The 21,887-nt window shown below is 38.2% G+C and overlaps 1 protein-coding gene across 4 annotated transcripts in view; it reads left to right on the forward strand.

Moving 5' to 3' along the window:
* BLVRA (biliverdin reductase A) overlaps positions 1 to 21,887 on the forward strand; it is an 85,287-nt gene that overhangs the window by 4,777 nt on the left and 58,623 nt on the right. For 3 of the 4 annotated variants that reach the window (XM_039874686.1, XM_039874684.1, XM_039874687.1), the window contains exon 2: positions 12,917 to 12,949. The exons of the other annotated variant lie outside the window; for it this stretch is intronic. In XM_039874686.1, coding sequence (XP_039730620.1) covers positions 12,938 to 12,949 — 12 coding nt within the window. In that variant the 5' untranslated portion in view covers positions 12,917 to 12,937. The remainder of the gene's footprint in view (positions 1 to 12,916; positions 12,950 to 21,887) is intronic. 4 annotated transcript variants of the gene reach the window in all.

Consider the following 21,887-nt stretch of genomic DNA (forward strand, 5'->3'; position numbering starts at 1 on the left):
GCAAAGAAGGCATTTTTCTTTAGGTTTCTAGTACGTGGCGTCTAAGCCTCTTGGATCCCTGCTTTTTACATAAAGCCTTATTAATGCCTTTTTTTTTCTTTAATCATACTGGCTACCCTCAGTCTCAATCCCTGTCAGTGTTAGTGACAGTTTCGATAGCATTTGCTCAGAATTCCCTGGGCTTCTGCTGTGTTTGGTCTCAGAAGGTATGGGGGGAGGGACCCTCTGGGTTGGCTGATAGGGACTGTGGCTCGCTTTTGCAACTACAGCTGGTAAAAATCAACTGTTGTTTCTCTGCCGTCCCTGCTTCTCTGCCATTCCTGTTTCTCTGCTTTCTGCCCTGATTACTGGGTCCTGCCATCAGCCACATGGAGCTTATAGCTCTCTCAGGCAGGGCTGTTCAGAGAACTCGCTGTACCTTCTCACCTCCCCCCTCTTCCTACAGGGAGCTCTGGCTGCAAGGGGCAGCTTCTTTGTTTCTCCGAGTCCACCGCTGGACACCTGGAGTTCTGACCTTTGGTATCTCTTATGCAGAGATCCCATGCTCAGACATGCTGGCGTGCAGTTTGAGTGTTTTTTACTGAGTTTTAGATGTTCAGCTTATTGTTGTTTCAAGTGGAGAGATCTGGGGACGTATCTCACTCTGGCATGTTTCTTACGTCACTCTCATATATTAATTTTGTATCTTGCAACTTTACTGAATTTGTTGATTAGTTCTAACAGTTTCTTGAGGGGGTGGAATTTTTAGGGTTTTCTATATGTAATATCAGTCATTTGCAAATAAAGTTAATCTTATTTCTTCCTTTCTGATTTGGTTACCTTTTATTTCTTTTTCTTGCCTAATTGCTCTGGCTAGGACTTCCAATACTGTGTTGAATAAAAATAGTGCAAGTGGGCATTCTTGTCTTCTTCCTCATCTTAGAGGAAAAGCTTTCAGTGTTTCATTATCGAGTATGATGTTAGCTGTAGCATATGTATAGCATATATAGCCTTTATTATGGTGAGGTTTCTTCTATAACTCATTTGCTGAGCGTTTTTTATCAAAGGATATTGAATTTTGTCAAATGTTCTTTCTGCATGTACAGAGGTGATCATATTACTTTTATCCTTCATTTTGTTAATGTCATATAGCACATTAATTGATATGCAGATATTGAACCATCCAAGGACCCCTAGAATAAATGCCACTTGATCATGCTATATGATCTTTTTAATTTATTGCTAAATTTAGTTCGTTCATACTTCATTGATAATTTTTGCATGTATATTTATCAGGGATATTGGCCTGAAGTTTACTTTTCTGTAGTGTCCTTCTCTGGCTTTGGTATCAGAATAATGCTGGTCTCATTTTGAGATTGTATTTCCTTCTCTTCATTTTTTGAAAAGAGTTTGAGAAAGATTGGCTTTAATTCTTTAAATGTTTTGTGGAATTCACCAGTGAAGCTATCTGATCCTGTTATTATTATTTTTTTAATTGGGAGTTTTTAAAATACTGATTCAGTCGCTTTACTAGTAATTTTATGTTCAGATTTTCTGTGTCTTCATGATTTAGTCCTGGTTGTTTTTCCAGGAATTTATCTATTTCTTTTAGGTTGTCCAATTTGTTGATGTATATGCATTCATAGAGTCTCTTGTGATCCTTTGTATTTCTGTGTTATCAGTTGTAATATCTCTTCATTCATTTCTTATTATTTATTTGAGTTCTCTCTGTTTATTTTCGAGTCTAGCTTAAGGTTTGTCAATTTTATTTATCTTTTCAAAAAACATGTTCTTAGTTTCATCGATCTTTTCTATTGGCTTTTTAGTCTCTGTCGCTTATTTCTGTGCTCATCTTATTTTCTTCTTTCTACTAACTGTAGGCTTAGATTGTTATTATTTTTCTGGTTCCTTGAGATGTAAATTTAGGTTGTTTGAGATATTTCTTTTTTCTTAATGTAGGCATTTATTGCTATAAACTTCCCACTTAGAACTGCTTTTACTAACATAGTTTTGGTATGTTGTGTTTCCATTTTCTTTTCTCTCATGATATTTTTAAAATTTCTTTTTGATTTTTCTTTGGTTCATTGGTTGTTCAGGAGCATGTTCACATATTTATGAATTTTTCAATTTTTTCTGTGATGATTGAGTTCTAGTTTCATATCATTGTCAGAAAAGATGCTTGATATAATTTCAGTGTTCTTAAATATATTAAGAATTATCTTGTGGCCTAACAAGTGACCTATCCTAACATATGTTCTATTTGTGCCTGAGAAGAACTTATATTCTGTTGCTTTTGGATAGATGTTTCTGAATATGTCTGGTAGGTTAGATTTAGTCCAATATTTCTTTATTGATTTCCTGTCTAGATGATCTGTTCATTATTGAAAGTAGAGGTATTTTGTCTCATATTGTTATTGTATTGCTGTCTGCCTTCAGATCTGTTAATATTTTCTTTATGCATTTAGGTGCTTCCATGTTACATGCATAAATATTTACAAATGTTATATCTTTTTTATGGATTGACCCCTTTATCATTATATGATGACTTTCTTTGTTTCTTACAGTCTGGCTTAACATCTGTTATGTCTGATATAAGTATAAGCTGCTCTTGCTTTCTTTTGGTTCAGTTTGCATGGAATATCTTTTCCTTTCCTTCACTTTCAGTCTATTTGGGTCCTTTAAACAGAAATGAGTCTTTTGTAGGCAGTGTATAGTTGTCTTATTTTTATAATCTCTTCAGCCACTCTATGGTTTTGATTGTAGTAGTCCATTTAAGATAATTATTGATAGTAATGGACTTACTAATGCCATTTTGTTAATGATTTTCCTTTGTTTTGTAATTCTTTTGTTTTGTTTTGTTCATCCTCTTCTGCTCTCTTCCTTTGTGATTAGATGATTTTATGTAGTGGTATTCTTTGATTCCTTTCTCTTTCTCCCTTATGTGTTTATTGTAGGCTTTTACTTTGTGGTTACCACTAGGCTTACATTTTATAACAGTTTTTTTTTTAAGCTGATAATAACCTAACTTCAAATGCATACCAAAGCTCTACTTTTACATACTATTTCCCCAACTTTTTTTGTTTCAGTTTCGCAGTTTACATCATTTTACATTGTGTATCCATTAATAAGTTATTGTTGTTACAGTTATTTTTTTATACTTTTGTCTTTTAACCTTCATACTAGATTTATAAATGCTTTATCTACAGCCGTTACAATGTTAGAGTATTCTGAATTTAACTATGTAGTTACGATTACCAGTGAGTGTTTTTTTTTTCTCTTACTAATGAGCATTATTTTGTTTCAGCTTGAATAACTCTTTTTAACATTTCTTTTAAAGCTAGTGGTATATGGTGATGAACTCCTTCAGTTTTTGTTTGTCCAGAATATTTTTTTGTCTCTCTTCAGTTTTGAAGGACAACTTTGCTGGGTAAAGTATATTAGTTGGCAGTTTTTCTTTCAGCACTTTGAATATATCATCTCATTTTCTTCTGGCCTGCAAAGTGTCTTTTAAAAAATAAGTAAATAGTTATTTGGGAATTTGCTTGTATTTAACTGTTGGTTTTAGCTTGCTGCTTTTAAGATTCTCCCCTTGATTTAACCTTTGATGATATAAACATAACGTATCTTGGCATGGGTTTCTTTTTATTTAACTTCTTTGGTCTTGTTTTGGGCTTCCTAATAGATGTCTGTTTCTTTCCTCAGGTTAGGGAAATTTTCAGCCATTTTTTCTTTCAGTAAGCTTTTTGCCCCTTTTTCTCTCCTTCTCCTGGGACCCCTACAATATATATATATTTGATCCCCTTTTGGTGTCCCTTAAATCCCTTAAGCCGTCTTCACTTAAAAATTTTTTTTTGTCTCTCTGATTTTATTAATTATACTGATCTGTCTTCAAGTTTCCTAGTACTTTCTTTCATTAATATAGCCTGATGTTGAAACCCTGTTTGAGTTTTTCATTTTTCAGTTTATTGTATCCTTCATCTTTGTGATTTTTTTTCATACTTTTTTATATTTTCTCTCTTTGTTTCGACTTTCACTTTGTTCAAGCATTACTCTCCTGAACTTAGCATCTTTAGGCCTATTAGTTTGAGCTCTCAGGTAAAATCATTTTTCATTTTTTCATTAATATCTTTTTCTGGAGATTTATCTTGTTCTTTTGTTTGGAACATATTCTTTTGTTTCTTCATTTTCCTTGACTGTCTATCTTACACATTAGTAAAAACAGCTACATCTTCCAGTCTAAGAGGCTTGTCTCGTATAGGAGATGGACCTCATCAATCAGCCTGTCCTGAGTTTCTAGTTGTCTTTCAAATGTTCGTGATTGTTAAAGCTATCATTTTTCTTCATAGTGGCCATAGTTGAGTGTGTGCCAAGACCTTTCAGTGTCTCAAAGCGCAAAATTGCAGTTAGCACTTTGATGTAGCCTTCTAAGCTAGAACCTCAGGCAGCATCTGGGAAAGTATGTAGTTAAGCTCTTTCTAAGGAGAAATTAGCAGATGGGCGTTTTTGCCTGCTTACTCTATGCTGGGCCCAGGCATATAGCTGCGGAAGTGGGATGTGGGGGAGGGGTGCTCCTGTGCCAGTTAAGAATTGCTTCCTTAGTTGCTACAGTCCTGTGAGACTTTTGAATGCAAGCCCCATTGCTGACAGAGCCGGGTGACCTGGGGGGCTATCTCTCAGGCAGGAGCCACAAAAGCTGGGGTACCACACATGTATATAAGATCCTTCCAGGGAGACAACTTACTTTCGTTATTGAAGTGGGCTGGAGGGAGACGAGGTGAGTTGGTGTTTACTGGCCTTCCCGGTCTCTGGGGACTGTCCAGGCAGCCCCTAGATATATGCTTATGTTAGAAGCCTGACTCTCTCAAGCAGCACTTGTAAAGTATACAAATAGAACTTTTTTGCGGGGGGAGGGTGGGCGGGATAATGAAAGAGTGATGTTTTTGTTTGCTCCTCTGCTGAGCCCTGGGTAGAGGGGGCGGATAGCTGGTTAAGAATTCATTGTTTGCTAAAATCCTGTGGGACTTATGAATGGAAGACTCATATGACTCAGTGGATCAGGTGATTTGGGGATCTATCCCTTGGGAGGTAGCTGCAAAAGCTTTGGCACAAAAAGATGTACAAACTTCTTTCAGGGAGATACTCGCAACTTGTATGCTGGCTTCCTCAAGCTTTGGGGAGGATCCCAGGTAGACCCTAGATATGTTCCTAAGTTAGACCTGACCCTCAAGCAGCAGCTTATAAAGTATGCAAATAGAGCCCTTTCAGAGAAAGACTGGAAAATGGACATTTTTTGCTTGCTCTGTCTGCACTGAGTCCTGCAGGGATATCTGCAGGGAGTGCTTGTGTGCCTATGAGGAATGCTTCTTTGTTTGCTATTCTTTTTGTGGTATTATTGATAGAAGCCCCATTAGCTTTCAGAGCTAGGTTTTTTTTGTGCCTATCCCTTGGACTTGAGTCTTAAAAGTTGAGGTGCTAGATTTGAGGTCCCAATCCTTCACTCCTCAAGGAGAAGCTGGGAGTTGAGGGTTCCTTCCTGACTGTATGGCGTTATACCAGGGGTTTGGTTTGTGGTGAGAATGTGTCTTAGCCTTTTTTACCTGATTTCATGTGAATATTTTCTCATTTACCAGATATATAGGAATTACTCAGCCATTTTCTGAATCTCTTTAAGAGGAAATTGCTCTGTGTATAGCTGTAAAATCAGTGCATCTGTGGGAGGAGGGGAGCCCAAGAGCCTGTTTTGTTGCCATGTTAGTTGACTTTACAGTAGAATTTCTCTATGTTTTTTAATCCATGTTCCAGCTCAGCTGTGCTGTTTGGTGTACTAAAACATATATTTGCTGGTGCCTGTTAATAGTTAGAATTTTATATATATGTTTTACTTGTACAGAATAGTTTTTCTTGCAGCTTAACTGTTTCCTCTTTTTTTTTTTTTTTTTAATCATCACAAAAACCACATCATAAAACCTCTAAGTTTGAAACGGCCTTAAAGTTTCTTACCTGAAATCTGGGAATTTATAGCCTTAAAAAAAACTGCACATAAAATATATACATGTATCAAATCGCCACATTGTATGACTTAAACTTACACAATGTTATGTGTCAATTACATCTCAATAAAGCTGGAAAAAATTATATAGGAAAACAAAACAGGCACAAAATAAAGAACACAATGTTCTTTGTAGAATGAAATGATTTATATAATTACTATCAAGGTCACAACACATTGTGAAATGTTGCTTGTAAAAATCCTGATTGATTTACTAAGAAAATATGTTCTCTTTAGAGATCTCTAAAAACATAATGATTGAGCTTTAAAATATTAAAAACAAAAGTTATACCTATACATGTTTTGCTTGCTTGGAAGATTTGTATTCCCCCCACTGTCAGTTGTACCATGATCAGCTGTTCCAAAAGTTCATGGTTTTCTATGGCACGTAGCCAGGAAGAACTAGTCTTTCAGCAATAGAGAACCAAGTTTATGACCTGGACCTATTGGGGATCAATGTTTAACACATGTATGGGCCTCACAGTATCCTAATCTTAACCAAATTTTGAAATCGAGTTGCACATTGTTCTACAATTATTCGTGTTAATAAGCTGCTCTTTTAAAATATGGATATCCCCTTCCAAGTTTAATTAGAGTAGATATTTATTCATTAGTAAGAGTAATTTGACTCCCATTATAGTTCTTCTATTATATTATAATCACTTTTAATAAAAGGCAGAAAGTTTTGAAATAGTGAAAAGAGGAATAGGAGAACATGGAGCATGTGGGAGGGGCTAGAAAGATGGGTTGGGGAAGAGAGTTACTTATGTTTGGGGAGAATGCCAAGGAAAGCATTTCTACCTGTTCAGCTTTTTTACACCTGAGGCTTTGATCGCAGCACCTTCACTCTTATAACCGGAGCCTTGTCCTACTTGTTTCTGTCTGCCCCAGAGAGAACCAGAAGTGAAGCTAATAACCTCCAGTTAACAAAGCCAAACACCAAGAAAGCTAAACCAAAGGAGAACAGAAAAATGGAAGTAAAATGGGTTCAAATTATAGCATATCAGCACTGAGAGAGTATGAGTCATCTAAGTTTTTCTGAGTTCATTTGCTACATCTCCTTTTTTAAAGGGGTATACATCAATGCACTGGGAGTCAGTGTGTTCTGGCCTTGATAAGACAGCTAGTGAGTGCCAGACCTAGGTCTAGAATTCTGGTCTCTTGAGTCATAGGCAGGCTCTTATCTCCTAGAGAGAGCTTGTGTTTGTGCATTTGAGTGCATCGTGTTTTGGGGTCAAAGCTCAAACTCCCAACACTGTTTAGTAGACCTGCTTCAGTAGATATGGGGGAAGGAAAACCTACTTTAAATTGCTTTAAGCAGGTTATTTATGCAAAAGTGTTAACTTTTTTTTCTTTCCCTAGTAAACCTGTGCCTGAACTTCCATTTGCCGTTATGCAGTAATTTGGCAACTAACTCAAGATTCTTATTTTTCTGTTTTTTTTTTTTTTAAGTGGCTGCCCCTAGAGAGGCATACCATATATTTATAAATGGAAAAGCTTGTTAATGAACCCTAATTTAATTTATAAAGTGATGTAATTATAGGCACAGTCCCTGTGGATTTTTTTAACTTGACAAGAGATGTTCCAAAATTAATCTGTAGGTCTGAGCAAGCAAGAATAGATAAGAATACTGAACAAGATAACGAAAGAACTTGAATGACCAGAGACCAAAACATACTGTAAAGCCACAATCATGTAAACAATATATTAGAGCCATGGGACTAGAGGTCAGAGACAGTGAAAAAAAGAATAATCATATTCATAAGAATTTAAGTATGAGTCATTGGAGAAAAGTATGAAATATCCAGTAAATGATTTGGGAACAAGATTATTTGGAGAAAAGTACAGTTAGAGTCTGATGCCATATAATAAAATAAAATTTAGGTTGGTTATAAAATGAAAATGTAAATAACGTTTAAAGTCTAAAAGAAAATAAAAATGTATCTATAAATCTTTGTAAACATAATAATAAAAGGCAGGAACTTAAAGCCTTTTAGATTTTAACCATTTAAATATTAAATCCTGGAAATAAACAAACCTAAATTTTTTTCTTATAGGATTTGATCTTAGATCTTTTGGAATATATTAAAATATAGAATAAAATTCTCCCTGGTTCTGTTTAAACTTTAACTGGTCTTGGCAGGACAGTGGAGAGGAAGGGAGAAAGAGATATGGGATGGGCTGGGAGGGTTTTGAAAGGTGGAGGCAAATCCATCTGGGATTGCTGCCTCCCTTGACAGTGCCATCTTATTATAAGGAGAGTTGAAATGTAATGGAAGGGAAAAGAGCATGGAAAAGATCTGGCCAGGATACTGCAGTCGAATATGCTTTATAAGTGACAATACAATGCATTCATCACAAGTAGTAGACCATTGACACCTAGTACATTAGAATGTCTAGGTGGGATCTTTTTTTTCTCATGCATATTCATCTCTTCAAGTCGTTTTTGTTTCCTTTTGTTTTGCTTTCCCCATATTCTCTGGGAAATAGTAAATTTCATAAGTAATATTCTGTAGACTATTTTTTATAGGAAAATTTTCCTGGAAGTTCTCATTAGAAAGAGAAGGCAAGCATTAGTAATGTCTCTACAAGGACAGAGGGCTCAGGGCAATTTAATGGTTTCTCCTGAATGTACTTTTGGGGCTGGAGACAGATATAGGAAGCAGTGTAGTTGCTAGGTTAGAAGTTGTGTACATTTGGAATTTTAATAGATGTTGCATAACTGCCCTCCATAGATATGATACCCATTTGTAGACCCACAATAATGTCAGTATTCCTCTCCTATCAACACTCTATGACTGTGTTGTAACTACCAATTTGTACTTCTTAATCCCGTATTCTTTTTCACCCCCAACCCACTACCCATTTGACAGCCATAAAAATGTTCTCTGTATCCGAGGTTGTTTCTGTTTTGTTTATTTTGTTCTTTAGATCCTATTTGTAAGTGAAGTCATTTGGCATTTGTCTTCTCTGACATACTCCAATCAACAGTGCCTTCTAGGTCCATCCACATTGTTGCAGATGGCAAGATTTCATTCTTTTATGTGGTTAAGTAATACTGCATTGTATATATGTACCATTTCATCTTTATCCATTCATCCATTCATGGATACCAGGTTGCCTCCATGTCTTGGCTATTGTAAATAATGCTGCAGTGAACATATGGATTCACATGTCCCTTCAATGTAGAAGTGTTTTGGGTTTCTTTGGATAAATACCCAGAAGTCAAATTATTGGGTCCTTCTTTGTCTCTTGTTATATATAGCCTTTGTTTTGTTTGTTTGTTTGTTTTGCAAGGCAACCCTTGGTTGACCTCACAGATTGCAAAAACCTTGTCATCTTACAATCCTTTATTTTTTATTTTTTACGCCTACAGCACCTGGTCTTACTAGGTGGTCTCCCATCCAAGTACTAACCAAGCCCGACCCTGCATTGCTTCCGAGATCAGATGGGATGGGGCTTGTTCAGTAGTCTTTGTTTTAAAGTCTGTTTCATCTGGTATAAGTATTGCTACCCTAGCTTTTTGTTGTTTTCATGAAATATCTATTTTCATCTCTTTACTTTCAGTCTGTGTGTGTCTTTTGATCTGAAGTGAGTCTCTGTAGGTACCATATGTAAGGATCTTATTTTCTAAGCCATCCTATGTCTTTTGGTTGGAGCATTTAATCCATTTACATTCAAAGTAATTCTTGATAGACATGTAGTTATTGCCATTTTATTATTCATATTTGTGATATATATATATATGTATATATATATACACACACACACATATATATATATATATATATATATATATATATATTTTTCTTATTTCTTCCTCTTAAAGAAGTCCTTCTAACATTTCCTGTAATACTGGCTTGGTGTTGATGAACTCTAGCTTTTTCTTGTCTGAAAGCTCTTATCTCTCTTTTGATTCTACATGATAGCTTTGCTAGATACAGCAATCTTGGTTGTAGGTCCTTGCTTTTCATCACTTTGAATATTTCCTGCCAATCCCTTCTAGCCTATAAAGTTTCTGCTGAGAAATCAGCTGACAGCCTTATGGGAGCTCTCTTGTAGGTAACTAATGCTTTCTCTTGCTGCTTTTAAGATTTTCTCTTTGTCTTTAAACTTTGGCATTTTAATTTTAATGTGTCTTGGTATGGACCTCTTTGAGGTAATCTTATTTGGGGCTCCCTGTGCTTCCTGGGCTTGTGTGTCTATTTCCTTTATCAGGTTAGGGAAGTTTTCTGTCATTATTTCTTCATAAAGGTTTTCAATTCCTTGCACTCTCTCTTCTCCTGGTACTGCTATGATGTGAATGTTGGTATGCTTGATGTTGTTCCTTAAACAATCCTCATTTAAAAAAAATTTTTTTTTGTTGCCGTTCTGAATGGTTTTTTTGCTATTTTATCTTCTAAATCGCTAATTCAGTCCTGTGCTGCATTTAATCTGTTGATTCCTTCTAATGTAATCTTCATTTTACTTATTGTATTCTTCACTTCTGACTGGTTCTTTATGTTTTTGTGTCTCCATTTTTATGTTTTCTATCTTTGTTAAATTTCTCGAGTTTATCTACTCTTCCCCTAAGTTCATCGAACATCCTTATAACCAGTTTTTTGAACTCTGCATCTGGTTGATTGCTTGTCTCCATTTTGTTTAGTTCTTTTATCTGAGACATGTTTATTTATCTCAGTATTGTGGCTGCCTCCCTATGCATATGTTTCTGTAAATTAGGTAGGGCTGCTATGTTTCCCAATTTTAGAAGAGTGGTCTAATGTAGTTGGTGTCCTGTGGGGTGAACCAGTGTTCTCTAGTCACCTGAGCTGGTACTCCAAGTATGTCCCTTGTATGCGCTGTGTGTGCTCTTCTGTTGTAGTTGAGCCTTGGTTGCTATTTACATGTCAGTGGAGGGATTGACACTTGGGCTGATTGGTTGTGAGGACTGGCCAGTGAGGGGCTTGTCCTATGGTGCAGGATTTGCTTTAGCAGGACTGTGGTGCCTGTCCAGTCCACCCTTTGGGCATGTTGTTCTTAGATGCAGCCCTGGGTGGTGCTCTAGCTCAGTCAGAAGCTGGCCACCAGATTTGCCAGCCCCAGGGACTCCTGGGAATGGCCCCACCACAGACCAACTTCATTCATAGCCTGTGCCCTACCTGAGGCCACCTAGCAAGATTTACCTAGCAATCTGCAGTTGGCTGCCACTCGTGCTGGGCTTAGAGGAGCCTTAAGAGGCCTAGCTACGAACCAAGGCTGGCTGCTACTAGTCCTGGGCTTAGGGCTGCTCAGGGGCATGCTGAGGACATATGCTACTTTTTTGGGTTTTGTGAACCTTTGAGAGATTTTAAGAAAGTCCACAGCATGAGCCAAGATAGACCATTTATGTGAAAAAGCCACTGGAAGCGGCTTGAGTGGGACCGCAAGTTGGGTGGGGCAGGGTCTCAGGGAATCTCCAGGGTGGGGCAATGGTGTTAACCAGGTTGATGGAGACTCAAATATGGTGGCAGCTTGCATCTATATGCTGGGTAAGGGGAAGGCTCAACAAAGAGGCAGTGGATTCTTTCAGTACTTCTGTCTGGGAGAAAACTGCCCCTCTAGCCCTCGCCTTGAAGCCAGACAACCCAGTTTCTCTTTGTTTCTGTCTGGTAATATTCAGGCAGCTGCCTCAGTGCTGGAGCTCAGAGTAGGTGAGTCCATCAGTGAGTAAGCCTTCGTGTGGGTCCCTTAAGAGGACTGTCTGTGACTTTAGCTGCCTTCCATCTTACTCAGCCACCATCTCCAGTGGTTTTCATGGATAAAAGTTTTGGGAATTTCTTTTCCCATCACTGGAGCTCTGGCCTGGGGAGCCTGACGTGGGACTGGACCCTTAGCTCCCCCAGGGGGACCTTTGCAGCTGAGATATCCTTCTTGATTCCCAACTATCACAGGTGGGTATGGGGACCAGCTGGTTTTATGTCTCCACCTCTCCTACCAGTCTTGAGATGGCCCCAATTGTAGGACTTATGTTCACTTAGATTTCAGGTGACTCCCAATAATAGTTGTTCTATAGTTTAGTTGTAATTTTGATGTGTTATGTGAGAGGAAGCAAGCACAGTGTTTACCTACTCTGCCATTTTGACCAGAACTCAAGAAAGTTAATTGTTAAGGGCCTCTGTTGTACTCTGAATTCTAGTATTTTTCCAAGTGTGGCTCTCTGACAATTTGTACACAATCTCTTGGATGCCTGTTAGAAATGCAGATTCTTAGCCTCCCTTCCTCTGTAGACTTCTAGAATCAGGATCTCTGGGGAGGAACATGCATTTTCAGCAAGCAGTCCTAGGAGTACATTAAAGTTTGAAACCAGTTATTCCTTACTAGTTCCTTATTTCTTTTCCTTCTTTCTCTTGTTTTCTCTTATCTTCCCTTTTTCTTTCCTCATACCTTCTAACTAATGCTCACCTGTTTTTTACCCCTTTCTCCTCCTCAATGCTACTGGTTCAGAATAGCCAGATGAACTGTTCTTTTAACATAATAAATTTAGGTTCTCTGAAAACTCAGCTAGGACATTAAAAAAAGTATGTATTTCTTACTGCCTTGTTTGTCCCCATAAAATAAAGATAGATACAAAGTTATCCTCTCTGATACCAGTTAGTCTTCCAGTAAAGGGATTTGAACTTGGGCTTTGGAAATGTCCTCCTTTAGAGAAACATCAATAGTGTGATGTCATGGGGAGTCAGTGACCACCAGACTCAGAATCATACACTAACCTGGGTACCTTCACTGGAAGACACAAGGTGGTATAGGCATTTGGGGTCAATAGGACAGGATATAGTGGGAGAGAAAGTAGAGGTGGTAAAGGAGAGTTTCGACATGGAGTTCAGAGTAGGTGTCACTGGGGTTCTGAACCTCTGCTTTTTGTCTTCACAGCTACTGGAGGAAAAGACCAAGATGAATGTTGAGGTGAGTTCTTTAAAAGCATCAGTTTAAGGAATGCTTTTCTTTTACTGTTCTTCATTTCTCTTTCACAGAGTGTCTTCTCTCCCTACAGAGCTTTCAGAAACATTTCAGCACCAACTTGAAAACATTTCCCCTCTCACTTGCCAATGTTCACATGGATCTGGGTGCTATGAGAAGTAGGCCCCTCTGAGTTCTTATCTGTGTCTGTCCTGCTTCAGTTAGATTCGATTTCATTGGTGGTAATCAGTTGGTTCAGATTTTCTGTTTATTCTTGACTCAGTCTTGGGAGATTGTATGTTTCTAGGAATGTATTAATTTCTTCTAGATTGTCCAATTTGTTGGTGTCTAATCGCTTGTATTATTTTCTTACAATCCATTATATTTCTGTGGAGTCTGTAGTTGCTTCTTCTCTTTCATTTCTGATTTTATTTATTTGGGTCCTCTCTTTTTTTTCTTAACTAGTGTAGTTAAAGGTTTATTAATTTTGTTTATCTTTTCAGAGTACAAGCTCTTGGTTTCATTGATCTTTTGTATTGTTTTTCTCAACTCTAATTTCATTTATTTCCACTGTGATCTTGATTATTTCCTTCCCTCTAATCACTTTGGGTTTTATTTGTTATTCTTTTTCTAGTTCTTTTAAGTGTAAGATTAGATTGTTTATTTAAGGTAAGACTGTATTGCTATGACTTTCCCTCTTAGAACTTCTTTTGCTGTGTCCCACAGTTTGAGTCTTTGTGTTTGTATTTTTGTTTGTCTCTCAGTATCTTTTGATTTCTTCCTTGATTTCATCGTTAACCCATTTATTGTTTAGCAGCATGTTCGGCCTTCATGTGTTTGATGTTTTCACATTTTTTTCTCGTAGTTGATTTCTAGTTTCATACCATCGTGGTCAGAGAAGACACTTGATATGATTTCAGTCTTCTTAAATTTATTGAGATTCTTTCGTAGTCTTACATGTGGTCTATCCTGGAAAATGTTCCATGTGCACTTGAGAAGAATGTATATCCCGCTGCTTTGGGGTGAAATGTTCTGAAAACATCAATTAAATCCATCTGATCTAATATGTCGTTTAAAACTGTTGTTTCCTTATTGATTTTCTGTCTGAAAGATCTGTCTGTTGGTGTGAATGGAGTGTTAAAGTCTGCTACTTTGACTGTATTACTGTCAATCTCTCCCTTTATGTTGGTCAATAATTGCTTTATATATGTAGGTGCTCCTGTGTTGGGCGTGTATGTTTACTAGGATTATATCCTCTTGTATTGATCCCTTTATCATTATGTAATGCCCTTCTTTGTCTCTTATAGTTTTTGTCTAAAGTCTATTTGGTCTGATATAAGTATTGCTACCCCAGGTTTTTTTTTTTTTTTTTAATTTTCTTTTGCATGAAATATCTTTTTCCATCATTTTACTTTTAGTCTGTGTATGTCATTTGATTTGAGGCAGGTCTTGTAGACAGTATACGTATGGGCCTTGTTTTCTTATCCATTCAGCTAACGTATGTCTTTAGATTGGAGCATTTATTCCATTTACATTTAAAGTGATTATTGATAGGTACATAGTTATTTCATTTTATTATTGGTATTAAGAGGTGTTTTTCCCCCATTCTTTTTATAGAACTCCCTTTAACATTTCTTTTAATTCTAGTTTGTTGGTAATAAATTTCTTAAGCTTTTTCCTGCCTCGGAAGCTCTTTATCTCACCTTTAATTTTAATTGATAGCCTTGCTGGGTAGAGTAGTCTTGCTTATAGGTTCAAGTTTTTTATCACTTTGAATATTTCATGCCAATTTATTTTGGCCATCAAAGTTTCTGTTGAAGTCAGCTCACATTCTTATGGGAGTTACACTTGTAACTGGCTGCCTTTCTCTTGTTGCTTTTAGGATTTTCTTTATGTCTCCAGCCTTTGGCATTTTAATCATGATGGGTCTTGGTGTGGATCTGTTTGGGTTCCTCTTGTTTGGGACTCTTTGCTCTTCCTGGATGTGTATGTCTGTTTCCTTTGCCAGGTTAGGGAAGTTTTCTGTCATTATTTTTTCAAATAGGTTCTCAATCCCTTCCTCCCTCTTTTCTTCTTCTGGTACCCTATTATGTGGATGTTGGTATGTTTGATGTTGTCCAAGATGTCTCTTAAACATTCCTCATTTTTTAAATTCTTTTTTCTTTTTGCTATTCTGTTTGGGTGTTTTCTGCTGCCTTGTCTTCCAACCTTCCCTCTGATTTGGTCCTCTGCTTCATCTAATCTGCTGTTGATTTTTTCCAGTGTAGTCTTCATTTTGGTTATTGTATTCTTATATTCTGACTGGTTCTTCTTTAGGTTTCTGTGCCCGTTTTTATACTTATTGTCTTTTTGTTGAAGTCCTCACTGAGATCATCTATTCTTTCACTGAGTTCATTGAGCATCCTTATAACCATTGTTTTGAACTCTGCCTTTGGTAGGTTGCGTGCCTCCATTTCATATGTTTTTTTTCTTTTTTTTTTCCTGGAGTTTTCTGCTGTTGTTTCATTTGTAGTATGTTTCTTTATTTTCTCATTTTAGTTGCCTCTCTGAGTTCGTTTCTGTATATTAGGAAGATTTGTTATGCCTCCCAGCCTTGCTTGTCTCCATTTTGTTTAGTTCTTTTCCTGGAGCTTTGTTCTGTTCTTTGACTTGGAAATGCTTTTCGTATTCCCATTTTGGTTACTTTCTTGTGTTTGTTTCTATGTATTAGGTAAGGTTGCTATGTCTTCTGGTCTTAGTAGAGCTGCTTTATGTACTAGGTGTCCTGTGTGGCCCAGTGGTGCAGTCTCCTTGATCACCTGTGCCGGGGGCTCTGGACCTGGTCCTTGAGTGGTTGTGTGTTCCCTTGTTGTAGCTAAGCCTTGATTGCTGTTAGCACATCAGTGGATGGGATTAACTCTCAGGCTGACTGGCTGTGGAGATTGGCCACTCCCACAGGGTATGGTGCTCTGTTGTGGTCTGATGCCTGACTTTGGATGTGTTGGTTCAGTGGCCCCTTGGGAGGGGCTCCCATGTAGACCAAGTCCAGGCGCTGCCTTTGATTGCTTATGGCTTTCTGGTAGGAGCTACAAAGCAATCCACAGATGGTTGCTGCCTACGCTTAATCTGGAGGCAAGTGGGAGAAACCACAGTGTAAGCCGAGGTCAGTTACCCCCAGTACTGGGCCTGGGATGGCTTAGTAAATGGACCAGTGCATCTCAAGGCCTGGGCCTGCCTGCCAGCTGCCTGTATAATTCCACAGCTTTAAAAGTCTTTGAGTGGTATGTGAATTGGGGTGGGGGAAGAGACCTAGGGAGTCACTGGGGTGAAGTGAACAAATTTCACCCAGCCAATGCAGAGTCAGGGTTCATGCCAGTGCTGAATCTGTGTCTTTCCATAAAAGTCTCAGATCACAGCAAAGAAAACCGCTGTCCTCTTTAGGCCTTCAGACCCTTGTGATCTGTCTAAAAGATATTGCAGCTTGGGTTGGCACCAGTGGCTCGCCACCAGAAGTATCCCCCGAAATGTGTAGTCTGCTGTGTGGGCCATGTGAGCCAAGGGCTGCTGCCTACCAATAAATATGTTGCCCAGGGAAACTGTGGGTTGGGGCTGGCTGCCCAGAAACAGGCTGCTGTGGTCAACTTGTGGGCTGGGTGGGTCAGGGCCCCAGTGAGACACAGAGTGGAGTGAGCTGATCTCACTCAGCTAGTGCAGCTTCATAATTGCCTGTGGGATGGGGAGGAGAGTTCAACACAAGCAATGTGGCACCCACCTATAGACTGCCTGGAGGGGTTCCCAACAGAGGGGCAACAGCAGCTGTCCCTCCAGTCCTTGCCCCGGTGCCTCATGACTCAGCATTTTCTTGTGTGTCTCTTGTGCCTCCCAGGCTGCTGACCCTCTGCCAGAGCCCAGGGTGAGTGTCTACAAGTGAGTGAGTCTGTACACAGTCCCTTTAATGAGACATCTAGGTTTTCAGTTTTTTTCCATCTCACTAGATGGCCAGAGTCCTCCTTGATTTTTATAGTCATATTTTGTGGGAACTCCTCTTTCTGGGCTGGGGAGCCCTTGTGTGGGGCCAAGGCCTCTCGTTCCTTCAAGGGAGCCTCCACAGTTACACTCTCCTCGCTGATCAAACACCATGCACAGGTGTGGAACCAGCCTCCTTCATGTCTTTGCCTCTCCTACCAGACTCGATGTGGCTTTTTCTTTATATCCTCAGATGTACATGTTATGATCAGCCAGACTTCAGGTGATTCTCCAAGTTGTTTGTTCATCATTAAAAGAGATGAACTTGCTTTTACATTGCCCACTGTCTTGACTGGAACCTAACTTTTCAATACCGCAAGTCATTCTTAACCTTCCTCAGTCTGGCTTTGGCCCATAATGAAATTGATGTTAAATAATTTTTTAAAATTTATTTTTGTAATAATGCAAATACACATACCTAGAACAAAACTTAAAAAGTGCAAAATGGTAAACAATCAAAAGTAAGTCTTCCTATTACCTTATCCCCCTAGCCTTCTCTTCATGGAGCTGACTTCTTTCAACCACTTTTTGGTGGCTCTGACTTTTTATCTGAAGGCCCCTATTACTCACCCAAATACTCATGTCTTATAAGTTCTGAAGAAAGAATAGAAACTTTGCTTACACAGCCTGGCCCGGTAACAGTTCCGCCAGTCATCAATTACCTCTTCTGTCCTATAATTTCAACCTTCTTTCTTTGATGGCTTTTTCATCTCAACCTTTTAAAAACATTCCCAGACGTTGGATCCCCTTCTAACTATTCCCCCTTCTCTTTTACCTTAAACATTCATCTTTCCATGTCTGTGACCATGTTCTCACTTCTCTTTTATATCTGATCCCACTACGATCTGACTTGCTTCTCATTGTTCCACTAAAACTTCTCAGGTAAAGGTCACTAGTGGTCTTCATATTGCCAAATTGGGTGGAAACCTTTTCCTTGAAGCATTTGACACACTGCCCATGTTCTTTAAATGTCTCCATGACACCCCAGGGTTTCTGCCTGTCTCTCTGGTTACCTTTTCTCAGACTCTTTCTTAGACTCCTCTTCTCTCTGCTCCTTAAAAGTTTGTGTTTCCTAGGCTACTTCTTGCTCTACTCACTGTCCTAGGGAACTCAGCTGACCTCACAGCTTTTATTTGTCAGTTGTATGTTTAGGAATGTCCCAAATGGATCTGTTAAACCAGGCCTTCTTAATTCCAGATCCATACATCCAGAAGCCTGGATTGCTCATCTTCACTTAGAGGTTCCACAGACAGCTCAACCTAGAATGGAGTTGCTCTTTTTCGCCTGCCCCAAATATGCTTCTCTTCATGGGGTCCTCTCATAGAAGGAGACCACTGTCCTCTATTTACCTGGCCTAGAAGCCTAATGTCCCCCTCATTCCTTTCTTATATTCCATGCTGTAAATCCTGTTATTTCCTTGGTTTAATCAGTCACCAAAATTTTTGTTACAACGCATTGTGCCAGACTCTAGACTTGGCTTAATGGCTATAATGGTAAAATCCGTCTGTCTGTCTGTCTGTCTCTCTCTCCATATGTGTGTGTGCGTGTGTGCGTGTGTAGTTACAGATACATGTATATAGATGTGGTATCTGTACTCACGGAACTTACTGAACTAGTGAAATCATAATACTTTTCAGATCTGTTATTTAACTTTCTGCCTGCTCATCACTTCCTTACTTCCTTAATTTTGTACTTAATCTCCTTTATTTTACTTATCTCCTCCAGGTCATTCTCTTTCCATTTTTTAGGGTAGAGGAGGAGACCTCAGACACACAGGGTACTTCTTAGCCCTAGGACATGACACCTTTTCTTTATTGATTTGTACAAAGTTCCTCTCTTCTATTTATTTTTTTCTTCCTTTTTTGTCTCTGCCCTTATTTTCACCCTCCCAAAAAACAGCTGTTCTAATATAGAAAATGTTTACCTTTTTGTTTGCATGTAGTCATGAAAATATATGTTATTTTTTTTTATAAATACCTTTTTCTTATAAATACATTTACATACAGTAAAATTCACCTTTTTTGGTGTACAATTGTGCGAGTTAAAATATACGCATGGATTTGTGTACCCATTACCATAATCAGAATTCAGATCTTCCAAAACATTCCCTTCTGTTGCTTCTTTGCTGTCACAGCCTCCCTGTTCTCTAACCCCTAACAATCACGGTGTGATGTACTTTAATTTAAATAATTGTATTGTGTTACAGTTTATATCTTGTTATATTTATTTTTTCCATTCTGAACTATGTTTTCATGATATAACATAGTTTATCTGCTACACAGTACCGCATGATGTACATCCATTTAATATTAACAAAACACCTATAAACAATATGCTATTATTACCTCTCTTTGTAGATTAGAAAAATGAGGGTTAAATAAATTGCTCTAAGTCACAGGTATTAGGAACGGAATGGGATTCCAGCCCTGATGTTTCTGACTCCATAAGTGCCCTTTTTCTTGTCCATAATCAGCTAATCCTATCCATACTATTCAAATGTCATTTCTGCTTTATGAAAAGTTTTCTCTTTGAAGACTTTATCTCTTGTTTGTTACCTTCCATTCTCTGACTTTGAGTATAGCTGTGTGCCTTGTTTATCTTAGTATCCCCTCACACATAGTTTGTCCTCACTAAATATCAGTTGACTAAATATTAGGATAATTCAGAAACTGTTTAATAATCTTATAATGGAAGCCATACCTTGGGTTGGTCAGTGAATATGTAGAAGAAGGAAATCATGACAAATTTTTAAGGAAAATTTGCGAGGAAAAGGATGGACAAGGATCACTAGTCACAGTCAGGCCTTTGATTTCAGAGGATGTTTGTCAAATGCATGAATGACTCCCAGGATTTCAAACATTTCAAGCTGGGTGCCTGATAGAATTCAGGGAGCCACTGGTCTTTGCTTCCTGCTCAGCGCACCGCCAGTTAGGTAGGGCAGATAACTGGCCACCCAGGTCAGGGTGAGACTGCCAGGTGGAAATGTCCAGTTTACATTTCTTCTTGAGAATTTGAGCTTAGAGGAGAGGATGGTTCACAGCTCAAGATGTTAGAGCTTTTAGCATAGAAGTGGTAACAGAAACCTTAATAATGAAGGCTCTCCACAACCTCCAGGATGAGAAAAGAACAGAGGACAAGGTTTGAGCTTTGGGAAATATACACATCTAGGGGGCAGAAAGGCTGAGTGGAGGTGGCAGTAGTAGTTTGGAGATGTGAGGAGTCAGGTGATTTGGTGACATTGGACAGGGCATAGTCAACAACAGAGAGTTCCAGAGGTGGGGCAGCAGAGGATGCCAAGCACTGTAGAGGGAATCTCTAAAAAGGAGATGGGAGTAAGCCAAAGGCTGTACAAGCTGCAGAGTTCTCATCTGCTTAGAGCATCTTTGGATATTAATGTCTGTTTTGAGCATTTGCATTTTGAATAACTAATATAGTCATGTGCTTCAAAATTTTAAAGGATTTAGAAAAAAAAAACTTGCCCTTGAGAAGTCCTCTTTTCTCCTAGCTTCTCATGCTCTCAGGCAACCAATGTTATTGTTTCTCAGCTATCTTTTTGGAGAGATTCTAAACATATACAACAAATATTTTTCCCTTCAGCTGCCCCTCTCCTTTTTTTCACTCAAACTTAATGTACACGTCTTACATTGGTCTGTATTTTGCTACTCTCACCCAATAATATATCTTGGAGATCAATACCTTTCAATATATAAGGAACTTCTTTGTTACTTTTTATAGCTGTATAATATTCCATTTTAGGAGTATACCATAACTTATTTAACCAGCTTCATATTAACAATCTATACATTACTTTTGTTGTCAAACCTTTTGATCCTTGTAAACAGTGAATGAAAAACATTAGATTGTTCTTCCCGACTATTTGTATTTACTTTCCCCGCTCCCAAAGTGGTAGTCCTGCATCTATCCTCATGTCTCACACCTTGAAGTTCTTTTATGATGATTTTACATTTTCTTTCACCCTCTTAATCTCAAAACATTTTTTTTTTTTCTAAATTGACAGAGTATGTTCTCTTAATTGTAACATTTTCTAAATTCTATTACCAGATCTGGAGCTCCAAACACTAGTTTCTCTGAGTCCAAGAAGGGGAGCCTGCTCGCTCTGTGACTGTGATTTGGCCCTAAATTAGTTTTTGAGTCACTTTGCTATTCCTATGTGTGTCCATTTTCTGCTGTCTTGAAACTGATCCTGTTCCTTTGTTCTTTAAAATACTGTCTCTACAGAGCTGTGTATATAGTGGCATTTTACCAAAGGTTCAAGAGAGCAGAACACAGCAAACAACTCAAAATGGAAATTAAGACATCCTGATTTTTAGAAATCCATTGTCTATGCCTCCACTAGGCATGTCTTACTGGCTCCTTTTTCTGCACACTTCAATCTCCTCAGAACCTACATGCACTTTCCTCTTTCCTCTGCTTTCTGCTGATTTCCACTCCCAAAGTTTTAGTCATCACTACAGAGCAGTTTAACCATCTCTTTGATCTGTTTAATCTTCTCATATTTGGATATTTTTCCAGGTATCTTTCTGTTATTGATTTCTAATTTAATTCCCTTGTGGTCTCAGAGCAGACACTGTGATTTCTGTTTTTTTTTTTTTCTTTCTTTTTAAATTGGTTATGGTATATTTTATACCCCAGATGTGGTCTGTCTTGATAAATATTCCACATGTGCTTGAGAAGAATGTGTATTCTGCTGTTGTCGTATGAAGTAATCTATAGATGTTAGTTATATCCAATTAAAATTGATGATGTTATTGAGTTCAAATATGTCCTTACTGATTTTCTGCCTACTGGATCTGTTCATTTCTGATAGAGGAGTATTGAAGTCTCCAACTATGATATTGGATTTCTGTTTCTCCTTGTAGTTCTATTGGGTTTTTGGCTCATGTGGTTTGATGCTCCATTGTTAGGTGCATACATGTTA

Source organism: Pteropus medius, unplaced genomic scaffold (genome assembly GCF_902729225.1).
Source record: "Pteropus medius unplaced genomic scaffold, Ma_sr-lr_union100, whole genome shotgun sequence".
Classification (NCBI taxonomy): domain Eukaryota; kingdom Metazoa; phylum Chordata; class Mammalia; order Chiroptera; family Pteropodidae; genus Pteropus; species Pteropus medius.